The sequence below is a fragment of the Mustelus asterias genome, chromosome 1 (genome assembly GCF_964213995.1).
Source record: "Mustelus asterias chromosome 1, sMusAst1.hap1.1, whole genome shotgun sequence".
In the NCBI taxonomy this organism is placed as follows: domain Eukaryota; kingdom Metazoa; phylum Chordata; class Chondrichthyes; order Carcharhiniformes; family Triakidae; genus Mustelus; species Mustelus asterias.
In genome coordinates this window covers 148,278,440-148,298,271 of record NC_135801.1, presented here as the reverse complement: position 1 = coordinate 148,298,271, position 19,832 = coordinate 148,278,440, and the positions used below count along the sequence as shown (strand labels likewise).

The window sequence follows — 19,832 nt, the reverse complement described above, 5'->3', positions numbered from 1 at the left end:
AGGCTGTGTGTTTGAAAGGTGCTGTCAAAGGATCGTTGTTGAGTTGTTGCGGTGCATCATGCAGCTGATACATACTGCTGCCACTGTGCATTGGTATCAGAGGGAGTGAATTTTTAATGCCGATTTTATTCATTGCTACCTCAGGAGTTCAGCGCCAGATCGTTCGATGTGTGGAGAAAACACCCAGAGTGGTTGAAGACAGGTTTTGCGATGCAAGAACGCGACCTGATGACAGGCAACAGAAATGCAATGAACAGGATTGCCCTGCCAGGTAATATTATATTTCCTTGCTAATTGCACGTGCAGAACATCTAACTGTATACCTTCCACAGACATAAAAACATAGAAAATAGGAGCAGGAGGAGGCCATTTGGCCCTTCGAGCCAGCTCCGTCATTCATTAGGATCATGGCTGATCATCCAACTCAATGGCTTAATCCTGCTTTTTCCCCATAACCTTTGATCCCATTCGCTCCAAGTGCTATATCCAGCCGCCTCTTGATTACATTCAATGTTTTGGCATCAACTACTTCCTGTGGTAATGAATTCCACAGGCTCACCACTTTTTGGGGGAAGAAATGTCTCCTCACCTCCGTCCTAAATGGTCTACCCTGAATTCTCAGACTGTGACCCCTAGTTCTGGACTCCCACACCATTGGGAATATCCTCCCTGCAACTACCCTGCCTAGTCCTGTTAGAATTTTATAAGTCTCTATGAGATCCCCCCATTATTCGTCTGAACTCCAGCGAAAACCATCCTAACCTAGTCAATCTCCCCTCATATGTCAGTCCCACCATCCCTTGAATGAGCCTGGTAAACCTTCGCTGCACTCCCTCGAGAGCAAGAACATCCTTCCTCGGAAAAGGAGACCAAAACTGCACACAATACTCAAGATGTGGCTTCACCAAGGCCCTGTATAATTGCAGCAGCACATCCCTGCCCCTGTACTCAAAACCTCTCGCAATAAAGGCCAACATGCCATTTGCCTTCTTTACCGCCTGCTGTACCTGCATGCTTACCTTCAGTGACTGGTGCACAAAGACACCCAGGTCCTGCTGCATTCTCCCCGCTCCCAATTTACAGCCATTCAGATAGTAATCTGCCTTCTTGTTTTTGCTTCCAAAGTGAATAACCTCACACCTATACAAATATACAAGGCTCATTTGCTTAGCCTTAAAAATGTACCACAAACATGAAACACTATAATTTTCCGCGATGTGTTCACTGGTTTAGTGGTGAATTTAAGGCAAAATAATCATCAGGAACCCTGTTGGGTAACAAATTCTTTTTGTGCTGATTTCCATCTTTCAACCTCGCATCCATCGAATGCCAGAAGTGTCTCCTCGTATTTTGATGCTGCTTTAACAATAGAATTAATGTCATCCATTGTATTGATAGTACCACCATGTTAAACTGCGGGATGCACAGACAGCGCAACATGCAACGTGATTGCGGGTTTTCTTTTAAGTTTCCCCCTAAAAGGTCCGACAGCAACGAACAATTTAGGACCTTGCCCATCCAACACAGCATGTTCTCCAATGTAAGCAGCAACAATTCTGGAGCTTGTTAAACATTCAAATTAACCTGGCCCTGAGAAACCCAATAGTAATTATGGCTGGAAAGTTGGAGAGGCTCAAATTCCCATCCTTTCTGGCACAGGGATTAACCCATGGGGGAAAACTCCAACTGAAAAGAACATAAGAACTAGGAGTAGGCATCTGGCCCTTTGAGCCTGCTCCGCCATTCAGTAAGATCATGGTTGATCTTTTTGTGGACTCAGCTCCACTTACCTGCCCGCTCAGCATAATTAATTCCTTTACTGTTCAAAAATCTATTTATCTTTGCCTTAAAAACATTCAACGAGGTAGCCTCAACTGCTTCACTGGACATGGACTTCCATAGATTCACAACCCTTTGTGTGAAGAAGTTCAAAGAACAAAGAACAAAGAACAGTACAGCACAGGAAACAGGCCCTTCGGCCCTCCAAGCCTGTGCCGCTCCTTGGTCCAACTAGACCAATCGTTTGTATCCCTCCATTCCCAGGCTGCTCATGTGACTATCCAGGTAAGTCTTAAACGATGTCAGCGTGCCTGCCTCCACCACCCTACTTGGCAGCGCATTCCAGGCCCCCACCACCCTCTGTGTAAAAAACGTCCCTCTGATGTCTGAGTTATACTTCACCCCTCTCAGCTTGAGCCCGTGACCCCTCGTGATCGTCACCTCCGACCTGGGAAAAAGCTTCCCACTGTTCACCCTATCTATACCCTTCATAATCTTGTATACCTCTATTAGATCTCCCCTCATTCTCCGTCTTTCCAAGGAGAACAACCCCAGTCTACCCAATCTCTCCTCATAGCTAAGACCCTCCATACCAGGCAACATCCTGGTAAACCTTCTCTGCACTCTCTCCAATGCCTCCACGTCCTTCTGGTAGTGCGGCGACCAGAACTGGACGCAGTACTCCAAATGTGGCCTAACCAGCGTTCTATACAGCTGCATCATCAGACTCCAGCTTTTATACTCTATACCCCGTCCTATAAAGGCAAGCATACCATATGCCTTCTTCACCACCTTCTCCACCTGTGTTGCCACCTTCAAGGATTTGTGGACTTGCACACCTAGGTCCCTCTGTGTTTCAAGACTCCTGATGACTCTGCCATTTATTGTATAACTCCTCCCTACATTATTTCTTCCAAAATGCATCACTTCGCATTTATCCGGATTAAATTCCATCTGCCACCTCTCCGCCCAATTTTCCAGCCTATCTATATCCTGCTGTATTGCCCGACAATGCTCTTCGCTATCCGCAATTCCAGCCATCTTCGTGTCATCCGCAAACTTGCTGATTACACCAGTTACACCTTCTTCCAAATCATTTATGTATATCACAAATAGCAGAGGTCCCAGTACAGAGCCCTGCGGAACACCACTGGTCACAGACCTCCAGCCGGAAAAAGACCCTTCGACCACTACCCTCTGTCTCCTATGGCCAAGCCAGTTCTCCACCCATCTAGCCACTTCTCCTTGTATCCCATGAGCCTTAACCTTCTTAACCAACCTGCCATGTGGGACTTTGTCAAATGCCTTACTGAAATCCATATAGACGACATCCACGGCCCTTCCTTCATCAACCGTTTTTGTCACTTCCTCAAAAAACTCCACCAAATTTGTAAGGCACGACCTCCCTCTTACAAAACCATGCTGTCTGTCACTAATGAGATTGTTCCGTTCTAAATGCACATACATCCTGTCTCTAAGAATCCTCTCCAACAACTTCCCTACCACGGACGTCAAGCTCACCGGCCTATAATTTCCTGGGTTATCCCTGCTACCCTTCTTAAACAACGGGACCACATTCGCTATCCTCCAATCCTCAGGGACCTCACCCGTGTCCAAAGAAGCGACAAAGATTTCCGCCAGAGGCCCAGCAATTTCACCTCTCGTCTCCCTGAGCAGTCGAGGATAGATGCCATCAGGCCCTGGGGCTTTGTCAGTTTTAATGTTCCCTAAAAAACCTAACACTTCCTCTCTTGTAATGGAGATTTTCTCTAACGGGTCAACACCTCCCTCCGAGACACTCCCGGTTAACACGCCCCTCTCCTTCGTGAATACCGATGCAAAGTATTCATTTAGGATCTCCCCTATTCCCTTGGGTTCTAAGCATAATTCCCCTCCTTTGTCCCTGAGAGGTCCGATTTTCTCCCTGACAACTCTTTTGTTCCTAACGTATGAATAGAATGCCTTAGGATTCTCCTTAATCCTGCCTGCCAAGAACATCTCGTGACCTCTTTTTGCCCTTCTAACTCCCCGTTTGAGATCTTTCCTACTAGAACGTAGAACATAGAACATAGAACATAGAACAGTACAGCACAGAACAGGCCCTTCAGCCCACGATGTTGTGCCGACCTTCATCTGAAACCAAGATCAAGCTATCCCACTCCCTACCATCCTGGTGTGCTCCATGTGCCTATCCAATAACCGCTTAAATGTTCCTAAAGTGTCTGACTCCACTATCACTGCAGGCAGTCCATTCCACACCCCAACCACTCTCTGCGTGAAGAACCTACCTCTGATATCCTTCCTATATCTCCCACCATGAACCCTATAGTTATGCCCCCTCGTAATAGCTCCATCCACCCGAGGAAATAGTCTTTGAACGTTCACTCGATCTATCCCCTTCATCATTTTATAAACCTCTATTAAGTCTCCCCTCAATCTCCTCCGCTCCAGAGAGAACAGCCCCAGCTCCCTCAACCTTTCCTCATAAGACCGACACTCCAAACCAGGCAGCATCCTGGTAAATCTCCTCTGCACTCTTTCCAGCGCTTCCACATCCTTCTTATAGTGAGGTGACCAGAACTGCACGCAATATTCCAAATGCGGTCTCACCAAGGTCCTGTACAGTTGCAGCATAACCCCACGGCTCTTAAACTCCAACCCCCTGTTAATAAAAGCTAACACACTATATGCCTTCTTCACAGCTCTATCCACTTGAGTGGCAACCTTTAGAGATCTGTGGATATGGACCCCAAGATCTCTCTGTTCCTCCACAGTCTTCAGAACCCTACCTTTGACCCTGTAATCCACATTTAAATTAGTCCTACCAAAATGAATCACCTCACATTTATCAGGGTTAAACTCCATTTGCCATTTTTCAGCCCAGCTTTGCATCCTATCTATGTCTCTTTGCAGCCTACAACACCCCTCCACCTCATCCACTACTCCACCAATCTTGGTGTCATCAGCAAATTTACTGATCCACCCTTCAGCCCCCTCCTCTAAGTCATTAATAAAAGTCACAAAGAGCAGAGGACCAAGCACCGATCCCTGCGGCACTCCGCTAGCAACCTGCCTCCAGTCCGAAAATTTTCCATCCACCACCACCCTCTGTCTTCGATCAGACAGCCAGTTACCTATCCAATCGGCCAACTTTCCCTCTATCCCACACCTCCTTACTTTCATCATAAGCCGACCATGGGGGACCTTATCAAACGCCTTACTAAAATCCATGTATATGACATCAACCGCCCTACCTTCATCAACACACCTAGTTACCTCCTCAAAAAATTCTATCAAATTTGTGAGGCACGATTTGCCCTTCACGAATCCGTGCTGACTATCCCGGATTAATCCGCATCTTTCTAAATGGTCGTAAATCCCATCCCTAAGGACCTTTTCCATCAATTTACCAACCACCGAAGTCAGACTAACCGGTCTATAATTACCAGGGTCATTTCTATTCCCTTTCTTAAACAGAGGAACAACATTTGCCACTCTCCAGTCCTCTGGCACCATCCCCGTGGACAGCGAGGACCCAAAGATCAAAGCCAAAGGCTCTGCAATCTCATCCCTCGCCTCCCAAAGAATCCTAGGATACATTTCATCAGGCCCAGGGGACTTATCGACCTTCAGTTTATTCAAAACTGCCAATACATCCTCCCTCCGAACATCTATTTCCTCCAGCCTATTAGCCTGTAACACCTTCTCTTCCTGAAAAACATGGCCCCTCTCCTTGGTGAACACTGAAGAAAAGTATTCATTCATCACCTCGCCTATCTCTACTGATTCCATACACAAGTTCCCACCACTGTCCTTGACCGGCCCTAACCTCACCCTGGTCATTCTTTTATTCCTCACATAAGAGTAAAAAGCCTTGGGGTTTTCCTTGATCCGACCCGCCAAGGACTTCTCATGTCCCCTCCTAGCTCTCCTCAGCCCCTTTTTCAGCTCGTTCCTTGCTAACTTGTAACCCTCAGTCGAGCCATCTGAACCTTGTTTCCTCATCCCTACATAAGCTTCCCTCTTCCTTTTCACAAGACATTCCACCTCTTTTGTGAACCACGGTTCCCTCACTCGGCCATTTCCTCCCTGCCTGACAGGGACATACCTATCAAGGACACCCAGTATTTGTTCCTTGAAAAAGTTCCACTTTTCATCAGTGCCTTTCCCTGACAGTTTCTGTTCCCATCTTATGCCCCCTAATTCTTGCCTAATCGCATCATAATTACCTCTCCCCCAATTGTAAGCCTTGCCCTGCCGTCCGGCCCTATCCCTCTCCATTGCAATAACAAAAGACACCGAATTGTGGTCACTATCTCCAAAGTTCTCTCCCACAACCAAATCTAACACTTGGCCCTGTATTCCTCCAGAGCTCCATCTGTTTTTAGTTGCCTGGACTTAACGTACGCCTCCCTTTTCATTTTAATCAGATCCTCAATTTCCCTGGTTATCCACGGCTCTCGAATCCTACCTTTCCTATCTTTCCTTTTTACAGGCACATGCCTATCCTGCAGCCTTATCAATAGTTCCTTAAAAGACTCCCACATGCCAGACGCGGACTTACCCTCGAACATCCTCTCCCAATCAACATCCACCAATTCCTGCCTAATCCGGCTATAGTCAGCCTTCCCCCAATTTAGCACCCTGCCCGTCGGACAGCACTCATCCTTGTCCATTACTATCCTAAAGTTAACAGAGTTGTGGTCACTATTTGCCACATGTTCCCCTACCGAAACTTTGACGACCTGGCCGGGCTCATTTCCCAGAACTAGGTCCAGTATAGCCCCCTCTCTAGTCGGGCTATCTACATACTGTTCCAAAGAACCTTCCAGTACGCATTTTACAAATTCCTCCCCGTCCAGTCCCCCAGCTCTAAGCACTTTCCAGTCTGTGCCAGGGAAATTAAAGTCCCCCACTACAACAACCCTATGTTTTCTGCACCTATCCAGAATCTCCTGACATATCCTTTCCTCCACTTCCCGTGGGCTGTTGGGTGGTCTGTAGTACACCCCCAGCATAGTGACTGCACCCTTCCTGTTTCTGAGTTCCACCCACAGCGACTCAGTACATGACCCCTCTAAGTTGTCTACCCTCTGCACCGCGGTAATATGCTCCTTAACTAATATCGCTACTCCCCCACCTTTTTTAGCCCCTCCTCTGTCTCGCCTAAAACACTTATACCCCGGAATATTCAGCTGCCAGTCCTGTCCTTCTTTTAACCAAGTTTCCGTCACCGCAACCACATCCAAATTCCGCACAAGCATTAAGGCCCTAAGTTCGTCTGTTTTACCCGTTACACTCCTCGCATTGAAGCAGATGCACTCCAGACCTCCAGGCCCAGTCAGGTCCTCCTCCTCCAGAGTGCTCCTCTTCTTAGCTAGCCTTGCCCTGGCCCCCAGCTCGACCCCAGCCTCAGTATTTACTGACCTACTGTTTTGTTCCCCACCCCCCTGCCACACTAGTTTAAATCCTGCCGAAACACTCTCGCAAAACTCCCAGCCAGGATATTTGCTCCCTTCCAGTTAAGGTGTAACCCATCCTTTCTGTACAGTTGCCATCCTGACTTGAAGATTTCCCAGTTATCTATGAATTTAAAACCCTCCCTCTTGCACCAGTCCTTTAGCCACGCGTTCAACTGTAGAATCTCCCTGTTCCGAGCCTCACTTGCACTAGGCACCGGGAGCAGTCCAGAGATTGCTACCCTGGAGGTCTTACTTTTTAGCCTAGCACCCAACTCCCTGAATTTCTCTCGTATGACCCCCCTGCTCTTCCTACCTACATCATTTCCCCCAATGTGTACAATCACATCCGTTTGACTACCTTCCTTTTTAAATATGCTTCCTACCCTCTCGGAGACATCCAGTACCCCGGCACCAGGGAGGCAGACTACCATCCTGGATTCTCGTTCAGTCCCACAGAAGTGCCTGTCCGTGCCTCTAACTATTGCGTCCCCCACAACTATCGCTCTCCTAAACCCCTTCTTTCCCTTCTGGACCCCTGAGCCTGTCTCCGTGGAGGCGATCTGGTCCTCGTGGCTTACCCCTGGAGGGTCATCCCCCTCCACAGAATCCAAAACAATATACCTCCTCAACTCGGTCCTAAATCTGCTCCTTCTTATTTTGAGGCCATGCCCCTTAGTTCTAATTTCACCTGCCTGTGGAAACAACTTCCCCTGCTTCTATCTTATCTATTCCCTTCATAATCTTATATGGTTCTATCAGATCTCCCCCCATTCTTCTTACTTTCAGTGAGAATAACCCCAGTCTACTCAGTCTCTCCTCATAAGCCAACCCTCTCAAGTCCAGAATCAATCTGGTGAATCTCCTCTGCACCCCCTCCAGTGCCAGTATATCCTTTCTGTTCCGGTGACCAAAATTCTTCTTCATGTCAGCAGGTGTTAACAAATATATTTTATTTCTGATTTTTATTTTTCAGTTTAGCCAACAAATTCTTGTTAACGGTTGCTCCTAAATATTAGAACATAGAACATAGAAACATAGAACAGTACAGCACAGAACAGGCCCTTCGGCCCACGATGTTGTGCCGAGCTTTATCTGAAACCAAGATCAAGCTAACCCACTCCCTATCATCCTGGTGTGCTCCATGTGCCTATCCAATAACCGCTTAAATGTTCCTAAAGTGTCTGACTCCACTATCACTGCAGGCAGTCCATTCCACACCCCAACCACTCTCTGCGTAAAGAACCTACCTCTGATATCCTTCCTGTATCTCCCACCACGAACCCTATAGTTATGCCCCCTTGTAATAGCTCCATCCACCCGAGGAAATAGTCTTTGAACGTTCACTCTATCTATCCCCTTCATCATTTTATAAACCTCTATTAAGTCTCCCCTCAGCCTCCTCCGCTCCAGAGAGAACAGCCCTAGCTCCCTCAACCTTTCCTCATAAGACCTACCCTCCAAACCAGGCAGCATCCTGGTAAATCTCCTCTGCACTCTTTCCAGCGCTTCCACATCCTTCTTATAGTGAGGTGACCAGAACTGCACACAATATTCCAAATGTGGTCTCACCAAGGTCCGGTACAGTTGCAGCATAACCCCACGGCTCTTAAACTCCAACCCCCTGTAAATAAAAGCTAACACACTATAGGCCTTCTTCACAGCTCTATCCACTTGAGTGGCAACCTTTAGAGATCTGTGGATATGGACCCCAAGATCTCTCTGTTCCTCCACAGTCTTCAGAACCCTACCTTTGACCCTGTAATCCACATTTAAATTAGTCCTACCAAAATGAATCACCTCACATTTATCAGGGTTAAACTCCATTTGCCATTTTTCAGCCCAGCTTTGCATCCTATCTATGTCTCTTTGCAGCCTACAACAGCCCTCCACCTCATATTGCACTCAGTTTCTTCATTGCTATGTTATTTAATTGAAAACGTTTCCATTTACTGATTTTAAATAATCTTGCCTTTCCTTGCTGGGCTATCTTCAACTACAAATCAGTATATCGGACAGCTGAACCAAAGTCAGAAGAAAGCTTTCCTGAAATAATAGCAGAAAATTCTGGAAATACTCAGCAAGTCTGGCAACATCTGAGGAGGGGGAAATTGAGTTAACTTTTGGGAATATAGGAACAGCGGAGGAGGAATAGGCCATTTGGACATTAAAGCTTCCTCCATAAGATCATGACAGATGTGGTTGTGGCCTCTCTGCTCCACTTTTCTGTCTGCCCTCCCTACTAACGCTTGACTCCCTTGTCGAACAGAAAACTTCTAACCCAACCTTGAATCAATTTAAATTAATTGAATTAAAACAGTAACAAAATTCATGGATACATATATTGGTATTTTTTATCAAAAATTTATCAGTTCATAACATTTTATGTGGCGAATATAGCTGCTCAAACATTGACTAGGGTAGAGAGCACAGGGAGAGCAGAAAAATGGGCAGGTTCTGGGAACACCAGATTGAGAGAGGTGGTGATCAGGGCATCAGCATAGATATGGGGCAGACTATTATGTTCCCCAATTGGTGGGTTTGTAGGCATAGGGCTTGGATGGGGGGTGGGGGGGGCGGGTGGTGGAAGGGCACAGTGAGCCTAAAGTTTGTTGGATTAGCTTCCTGCTGGATTCCCACTGTCTTGAGCCTCTCCTCAACTTTCATGTTGGACAGTTGAGGCCTTGGTCAGCAAATCTTCCCACCTTTTACCCCCAGCCTCTTTGCCAACACCCCAGCCCCCTTCTGCCTAGCCTCCAGGGCCTCCCCTACTCTACCTACCTCAAAACCCTCAAAACATACCTTTTCCTGGAATCATAGGACTTAGGCTGCAGGGACTGATTGCTGTCCCGGACCTGACCACTGCAACTTCTGGCGCTACACAAACTTGAGAGCTGCCATCTCTCAATGAAGTGTTAAATAGCCATGGGGCAGGCAGTGTCGTTGGGGATGTGTTCCTGCTGACTCTTCAGGTGTAACAGGTTTATTTGGTAGCAAAAGTGGCTTTTGCTACCAAATAAACCTGTTGGACTTTAACCTGGTGTTGTTAGACTTCTTACTGTGTTTATCCCAGTCCAACGCCGGCATCTCCACATCATGACTCTTCAGGTGGCCATGGATGCTAATCCTATGGGCAAATTTTGATGCCCTTCCCGATGGCGGGTTTGATAGAGTGGAGGCTTTTCATTGGGCAAGAGGGTGGCAGAACAGAGCCTTTTCATGACAATACAAATTGAGATCCTTAAGTTGGCAATCAATGCCCACTTAAAGGCCACATTGCACTGCCGCTGGTAATCAGCAAGTGGCACCCATGGAACCCACCTTGTGAGAAGCCCACAAATCAAAACCTTGCTGGATTGCTTGCGGGTTTCTGAGAGAGGTACCCTCATCCGAGGACACTTGTTACTCAATTATGCAATCCTACTTTTAGAAGGGGACCCACTGAGAGCCACACCCCTTCTATTGCTGTGACAACCCTCCCTTGTGACCCCCACCCTATGGCCTCCACCCCATGGCCCACCTCCCACCATCATTCCCCTGTGCCTGGATCCATTCTCAATCCAGAGCCTCGGCTAGATGTAGTACTAGTAGCAGCCTCTGCCACCCTGGTGGCGCCGCTGAGCAATGAAGAGCTGCAACCCTTTTATTGGGGTCGGTAGCTCTTGCATGGGAGCCTTCTCCCTCCTGGGTCCTTGATCCTGGGGAAGGTCTACTGCTTTCTAGTTATGTGTCTGATTGACATTTAATCAGTCGGACTTCTTGAAAATAGCTGATACGGGGCTCTTTCCAGCCAAGCATCAAACATTGCCCTGCCAGAAGGAAAAGCAGTAAAATGGGGAAATAAGAACGCTGGTTTGAACTGGTCTTGTATACTTTAAATTTGAACACCAGTAAAACTGGGAAATAAGAATTCTGGTCAGAACTGTTTTTTTTCCTTGGTTGGAGATGTCACCTATAGACGTTCTGCCTATGAGAATAGGAGGGTGAGGCTGGGATCTAAACATAGTTAGTTGACTTCAGAGGTCCAGGAATGTGGATAGGTAACAGTTGACGCAAACAAGGGTAAACTCACTGAGTAGAACAATGGAGGAGCAGCATAAGGGGAGGGTGGTGTAATTGGCAGTGTGAAAGACAGCAGGGAGTTCTGAAAAATGAAAGGGATCAGGGTATAGTGGTTAATGTAAGACAGGATGTGATTTGTAGCTTTGGTGAGACCCACTAACAGATGGGATTATGTGAAAGACCGATGGGGAAATTAGGTGGCGGAGAAACTTTAAAACACTCTGAAGAGGAAAGGGAAGCTGGAGATGGGTTGTGGTTTTTTTTAGGCCAGAGGGAATGAGAATGGGCCTTTTTAGGAGCGATGATAACAGCCATTAATAAAAAGCTAACTCCTCTGGTACTTCGACTGAGATTGAGTGGACCGCTGTATAAATTCTATCCCACTGTGAGACTAGGGAATTAGTTTGCAAATTACAAATGTGGTTCATTAGAAGAGTTAACAACAGCATAAAGTCAATGCAGAAAATTGATTAAAACGTCTCTGGAATTTTGCAGTGGGCCTCCTGGTCTCTGGCTGTAACTCAAGCAAAGACAAACAGCAGCTCCTGGAGAAATGCCTCAAGTTATTCATTTTCTAAGGCTGAACATTCTGCACGAGCCTACGAAAGGCCAAAAAGCTAATGTGTGTTCCCCGATCGATGAGGCTCCGCAGCAGCATCAATTCATTACACATACCCCGATACCTTGACTGTACCATAGAGCTCTCTGACCATATCTGCAGAACATGCCATACACATTTACACTATTCATTTGGCTTAATCAAATGATAAGAGTAGAAACCATGGAGGTTGGAATGGGGAAAAAGGGAGGAGATTAAATTAAAAAGGTCAGCTGCAGGCATTTGCAAATGGATCACAGATTGAACGAGAAATAATTAAAGCATTAAATCAAAGGTTGGGGCTAATCGCATGCAAAAGTATTCAGGAGACATTTACATTTGGATCAGGTCTCCATTATTATACTGCACGAAGCTTCCTGCCTGAGAACTTTAGCTGTGAAAATATACAGCATGACAGAGATTAGTTGTTATGTGAAACCGCATTTAAATATGAAGTCTCTCATCCTAAACCGTGGCATGGTTACAAGATTAGATACAAATTGATAGAAGTATGAAAGAGGCCCCCACCATCCCCCAAAACCCACCTAAATCCCAACACCCTCCCCACAACCACCCCCAACACCTCCCAACCTAGACACACCTCCCCTTTCACTCCACCCTGTGGGCCTGGCATGGGCCTCTCTCACTGTCGGTTAATACCCAGCAGCGGCTGGATGAAGCCCTTAAGTGGGAATTAATTGTCCACTTGAGGGCCTCAATTAGTCCACTGCTGCAGGCCATCTGACACCATCCCTGCCACTGCTTTAATGGTGATAGAGGGATGGCTGAGCGGATAAGTGGTGGGAAGGTTACCCACTGGGTTTAATGACCTCCTGTGCCTTCAAGCCAAGAGGCAAGAGAGCGTAAACCCAGCCTTGTGTCTCCGATCATTTCTGATCGATATTATTCTGCTACATGTCAAGAATCTTGAATAAAGTAAAGATTTAAGAATTGTATAATATAAAGATTGAAAGAAGTTTGAATAAAATAATGTTTGAAGGAGGGGGTGAAAGAGGAATTTATAAGACTGCAGCTGAATGCAGTGGTTTTGACATGTGAAATAGCAGGGGAAGCAAATATTTACTTAAGTGAAATGGGGAGTAATAATGGACAGGAATGTAGGTGTTAAAACTGCAGAAGAGATGAGTTTAAAATAGAGACAAAGTAGTTCACATCCTTATGCTAAAACCCTGGCTTCTGAGATGAATCATTTAGATAGAAGGAGATCAAAAAGGAAATATGGTACATCAGTAGCCTGGTAGCTTTGTACTGGCAGGGGGATAGAAAGGAGAGAAAAGGGAAGCAGCTGGTGAGCCACACCCAGCTGTAAAGAGAAACTCTCCCAGATAGCAGAATTCTAGACTAGAAGCTGATGATTTGAAAACCTCAGAGAAAAACTACACTGAACTGAAGAAAGGCTTTCCTAAACTTCAAGATAACTTGTGGATGGTAACAGTTTGCTGGGATTTGGAGTTATACTGTATGGGATGATTGTTTTGGGACAGGGGCATTTTTCAGCGTTCAGGGACTTAGATAGATGGGATCAGAGTCGATTCGTTCGTGTATGTGTGTGTGTGTGTCTGATGGGGAGATGCCAGCGTTGGACTGGGGTAAACACAGTAAGAAGTCTCACAACATCAGGTTAATGTCCAACAGGTTTATTTGGTAGCACAAGCCACAAGCTTTCAGAGCGCTGCTCCTTCATCAGGTGAATGGGAGTTCTGTTCACAAACAGGGCATATATATATACTTATATACTTCTTAGTGTGTGTGTGGCCATTATTGTAGTTAAGTATACCTTTACTTTGTATTGTGACCTTTCTTGTGTGTTTTTACATGTTAATAATCATTCTTTTCCCTGAATGGTTACAACAAAACACTGCTTTTCCCTCACTTGTTTGCATATCTTTCCTTGCATTATACCAAATTGAAAAAAAACACACTCTTAAGAACCTGTATTCCAAGTTACCCTTCTGGGTTTTGGAATACCTTCATGTCTAACATCAACCACGTTCTTAATACACAATTGCAGTAAAAAGTTAAATGTTCCAAGCATGTACCTTGCTAAATAAATATATTCTAAATCGTTTTATCTGGTTGGAAGAATCTGAAAGAACAGGCCATGAACAAAAAGTGATGTTTCAAGCTCTTGTAAATTTTATAAATTCTGAATCCAAACAGAATTAATAAAGAACAAGCTTTCTCTTAGCACTGATGAAATGGATGTATGAATGTCTCATAAAGGTTTGTTCCATCAAATTCTGGCTTTGATGCCTTTTTCCTTTCCAGGTGGTGGACTGGTGAATGGCAGAAATGTTCAACAACATGTGGTGACACCGGTATTAAGAAACGTACAGTTCTCTGTGTTCGAACGGTGGGAACAGATGAGCAAGCACTTCCTAGCTCAGAGTGCAATCAACTTCTCAAGCCAAGGACTCAAATGACATGCAAAAGAGATACGCCTTGTCCCTCAAACTGGACCGTGGGTAATTGGAGTGAAGTAAGGCACACCATTTCTGACATATATTCCATGAGTGGGAATTTCCAGTCCTCCTTGCAGAATTTTTCCTGTTTTTAATTTGATTTGATTTAATATTGTCATATGTATTGGGATACAGTAAAATGGATTGTTTCTTGCGTGCAATGCAGAAGCGACTCACTGTTGGCCACTGACGGGAAAAGAACAAAGAACAATACAGCACAAGAACAGGCTCTTCGGCCCTCCAAGCCCGTGCCGCTCCCTGGTCCAAACTAGACCATTCTTTTGTATCCCTCCATTCCCACTCCGTTCATATGGCTATCTAGATAAGTCTTAAACGTTCCCAGTGTGTCCGCCTCCACCACCTTGCCTGGCAGCGCATTCCAGGCCCCCACCACCCTCTGTGTAAAATATGTCCTTCTGATATCTGTGTTAAACCTCCCCTCCTTCACCTTGAACCTATGACCCCTCGTGAACGTCACCACCGACCTGGGGAAAAGCTTCCCACCGTTCACCCTATCTATGCCTTTCATAATTTTATACACCTCTATTAAGTCTCCCCTCATCCTCCGTCTTTCCAGGGAGAACAACCCCAGTTTACCCAATCTCTCCTCATAACTAAGCCCCTCCATACCAGGCAACATCCTGGTAAACCTCCTCTGTACTCTCTCCAAAGCCTCCACATCCTTCTATCCAAGCATAATTCCCCACTTTTGTCCCTGAGAGGTCCGATGTTTTCCCTGACAACCCTTTTGTTCCTAACGTATGAATAAAATGCCTTGGGATTCTCCTTAATCCTGTCTGCCACGGACATTTCGTGACCCCTTTTTGCCCTTCTAATTCCTCGTTTGAGTTCTTTCCTACTTTCTTTGTACTCCTCCAGAGCTCCCTCCGTTTTTAGCTGCCTGGACCTAACATACGCCTCTCTTTTCTTTTTGACCAGTCCCTCAATTTTCCTGGTTATCCACGGTTCTTGAATCCTACCCTTCCTATCCTTTTTTACAGGCACATGCCTGTCCTGCAGCCCTAACAACTGTTCCTTAAAAGACTCCCACATGCCCGATGTGGATTTACCCTCAAACAGCCTCTCCCAATCAAGAGCTGCCAATTTCTGCCTAATCCCACTAAAGTTAGCCTTCCCCCAATCCAACACCTTACCCTTGGGACACCACTCATCCTTTTCCATCACTATCCTCAAGCTAACAGAATTGTGGTCACTATTTGCCACATGTTCCCCTACCGAAACTTTGAAGACCTGACCGGGCTCATTCCCCAGTACTAGGTCCAGTATAGCCCCCTCTCTAGTCGGGCTATCTACATATTGTTCCAAAGAACCCTCCTGTACGCATTTTACAAATTCCTCCCCATTCAGAGTCCCAGCTCTCAGCGATTTCCAGTCTATACCAGGGAAATTGAAGTCTCCCACTACAACAACCCTATTTTTCTGGGACTTTCCGGACCCGCCAATGTCGATGGCATTTTGTGTGGCTCGTCTGTCCCGTCAGAGGGTCGCCTTCGGCAGAACTGGAAGATCCTGTCAGTGGGAAGGGCCAGAAAACTCACCTGAAGAAGGGGCTTGGAGCTCCGAAAGCTTGTGTGGCTTTTGCTACCAAATAAACCTGTTGGACTTTAACCTGGTGTTAAACTTCTTACAGAAAATTCACCCCATTGTATGTACCTTCTTTTCAATATAGAATTGAGTCAAATGGTAGTGGAATTGTTTTTTTTCTTGATATAATGACATAGATTTATCTTAAATAATATCTCAAAGTGCTTTATTCAAGAAGTTGCTGTTAGCATGCAGCTGTTATGCTGAATAATGAAGCAGTCAATATGCATCAGGAATGTTCCATAAATAGTGAAATGACAGAGAAATAGTCAGTGAAGACAACTGTCAGTTAGTCTTCAATGTGGGATCTTCAGTGTCCACTTGAACCAACCAAAAAAGCACCTTAAATCTTGATTAGGCATTCCATCTTACTGACAGGACTTCTAAGAATGTAGAACTCAGAGACCTTTTGATGTGATACTGTGATGCAAGAGTCTATTGCCTCGGGAGTATCAATAGAGCTTAAAAGCTCAACCCACACGCTGGGTCTTGAATCTGTAATTCTGACGCAGAAGGAAAAGTATTACGCCATACGCAGATGTATTGCATTGGTATACATGGTATATAATTAAGCAATTACGCAGTATGCATACATTTTTTGTGTACAATTGTTAATGCAGCTATGAGCCAGAAAACGGATTAACTTTGAACACTGCAAGCTATTTTGAGAAGGGAAGATAATAGAAGTTTTGAAATGGCAAGCTAACATCTTTTCTCTGGTACTTCTGCCATGGAAACAGTGAGATTGAGAGCACCCCTGTGAAAATCCTACCCTACTGTTAGGCCGCAGTTTTTAGTTTATAAATTACAAAGTAGCTTGATTAGAAGAGTTAACAGTTAGCTGCTTTTAATTTAAAGTTTGGGTTGTTGCCTTTTGAGGAAACATCTCTCTTTTTATTGCAAGCAATAAACATCAAAATAATTTAATGACTATTAGTAAATTGTAAATTTATGGGGGATTCCTCTTGTGCTGGAATAACTTTTGTGGACAGTGGGCAGATTATGCAGCCTTATGGCTTTACAATGTACAAAGCCACAGCGCCAGTGACTCAGGTTCGATTCCCAGCTTGGGTCACTGCCTGTCTGGAGTCTGCATATTCTCCCTGTGTCCGCGCGGGTTTTCTCCATCTGCTTCAGTTTCCTCCCACAGTCCGAAAGACGTACTGGTTAGGCGTATTGGCCATGCTAAATTCTCCCTCAGTGTACCCTAACAGGGGATTTTCATAGTAACTTCATTGCAGTGTGAATGTAAGCCTTACTTCATAGAATCATAGAAACCCTACAGTGCAGAAAGAGGCCACCCGGCCCATCGAGTCTGCACCGACCACAATCCCACCCAGGCCCTACCCCCACTTGTGACAATAATAAATAAACTTACTTAAAAGCTGGGAAATCCATTTAACTTTCTCAGCTGCTCAAGCTACCTGTTCTCTTGCACTGAGTTTCTTCAAAACCAGTTGAAAATGTTAACTTGCACTATGAGGGGATTCCTGCTTCCTTTAGCTCTGACCCTGCCCAGTCAGAGCAGTTCCATTAGCAGTGCCCTGATGTACCAGTACTGCTTCTTTCTCAGTAACGGAGCCTTCCAGAGAAACATCAAACCAACACAAGGATTCTTCTGCTCTTCATTGAAATGGACTGCGGCAGTCGCAGCATCGAATTATCCAGCCAGCATCCTAGTTTGGGTGGTGGCCACAAAAAAAAAGTCCTCTCTTGTATTTTCTCCTTTCTTATCCAGAGATAATGGGCGGCCCATTGGCACAGTGATTAGCACTGCTGCCTCACAGTGCCAGGGATCTGGGTTCAATTCCGGCCGCAGGTCACTGTCTGTGTGGAGTTTGCATTTCCTCCCCGTGTCTGTGTGGGTTTTCTCCAGCTGCTTCGGTTTCCTCCCACAGTCCAAAGATGTGCGGGTTAGGTTGATTGGCCATGCTAAATTGCCCCTTAATATCAGGGGGAGGGGTTGTGGGAATGGGGCCTGGGTGGAATTGTCGTAGGTGCAGACTCGATGGGCCAAATGGCCTCCTTCATTTCCACTGTTTCAAAGGGATGGATTCGACCCATACACCTTGGAAGGAAGTGCCAGCAAAGATAGAATTCTCATTCCATAGGGGTGGGTGGCTGGGGATGAAGATGTGGGCTGCACCCGGGCCAACCAACCTGGGAAATGTATGGGGACAGCCACAGGAACTGCTGGGTACTGAGGTGTATTCTTTAAATTGCCTACCTTGATGCTGTAAGACGCCATCCAAGTTACAAAAAAAGTGAGGCTCCATAGCTCTTATCCCTTACATCTTCTCACCCTCCACACGATCGTCATGCTTCATTCATGCCCTCCATGGAAGTTATGGCACTTCTGTGTCAATTCACCCACTATGCACTGCATGGAACCAATGAATCCTACAGTGACAACAGAATCTATGGAATCCCTACAGTTCAGAAGGAGGCCATTCAGCCCATCGAGTCTGCACCAATGCTCCAAATGACCACCTTACCCAGGCCCACTGCCCCACCCTATCACTGTAACCCTACATGTTTACCATGGCTAATCCACCTAACCTACACATTGTTTTATCACTAAGGTGCAATTTACTATGACTAATTCACCTAACTTGCACATATTTGGTCTTTGGGGGGAAACCCATGCAGACATGTGGAAAATGTGCAAACTCCACACAGATCTAGGTCCCTGGCATGGTGAGGGAGCAATGCTAATCACTGCCACCGTGCCACCTCTGTGTAAATGTGAATGCATTATAAAAAAGCTTGACATTTTTATTTTATTGATATCCTTCCACTAATTAAATACAACTCCTTTACTACAACCCAATAAAAGGAGCAATCATCCAGACCCTTTAGAGTACCATTATCAAAAACTGTAAGCATTTAAAATCACTTTAATCTATGTAAATAAATATTGTGCAATTGACACAAAAGATCAGAGAGCCAGAACTATCAATTAAGCAATGTTTTCCCCGGGGCACAGAAGTTTCAGTGCTATAATGGAATTCTGGACTCTCACCCATATTTTACATTCGTGACACTTGTTGCCATAATATTTAGATGGCTGATCCAATTAAGTTTCTGGTCAATGGTAACCATGAAGATGTTGATGGTGGAGTGTTCAGTGATGACAATGCAGTTGAATGTCAAGGGGAGATGGTTAGATTAATTTGTTGGGAATGATCATTCCTGGACACCTGAGTGGCAATGTTACTTACCACTTATCAGCCCAAGCCTAAAAGTTGTCCAAGTCTTGCTGTACTGGACATGGACTGTTGCTGTACCTGAGGAATCACAAATGGTACAGTGCAATCATCAATGAACATCCCCACTTTTGACCTTGGTTAGAGGGAAGGTCATTGATGAAGCAGCCAAAGATGATGACACCACCCTGAGGAACTCCTGCAGCAATGTACTGGGACTGAGACCTCCAACAACCACAAACATCTTCCATTATGTTAGGAATGACTTGATCAGTGGATCTCCAGTCCTCATTGACTTTTGTTCTGGCAGGGCTCCTTGATGCCGTACTTGATGTAATGCTGCCTTGATGTCAAGGATAGAGACTCTTGCATCACCTGAGCTTTTGAGTTCAGCTCTTTTGTCCATATTGGAACAAGACTATAATGGGGTCAGGAGCTGAGTGGCCCTGGCAGAACACAAACTGAGCGTTAGTGAGCAAGTTGTGACTGAGTAAATGCCATTTGATAGCACTGACAGCTACATCTTAAATAAGAACATAAGAAATAGGAGCAGGAGTAGGCCATCTAGCCCCTCGAGCCTGCCCCGCCATTCAATAAGATCATGGCTGATCTGACGTGGATCAGTACCACTTACCCGCCT

General features: G+C 45.6%; 1 protein-coding gene across 1 annotated transcript in view; it reads left to right on the top strand.

Annotated features, from left to right (window-relative positions):
• The window catches only part of LOC144498747 (A disintegrin and metalloproteinase with thrombospondin motifs 12-like), a 557,508-nt gene that overhangs the window by 482,664 nt on the left and 55,012 nt on the right, over positions 1-19,832 (top strand). Inside the window, exons 17-18 of the mRNA XM_078220368.1 lie at positions 145-271; positions 14,188-14,398. Coding sequence (XP_078076494.1) covers positions 145-271; positions 14,188-14,398 — 338 coding nt within the window. The remainder of the gene's footprint in view (positions 1-144; positions 272-14,187; positions 14,399-19,832) is intronic.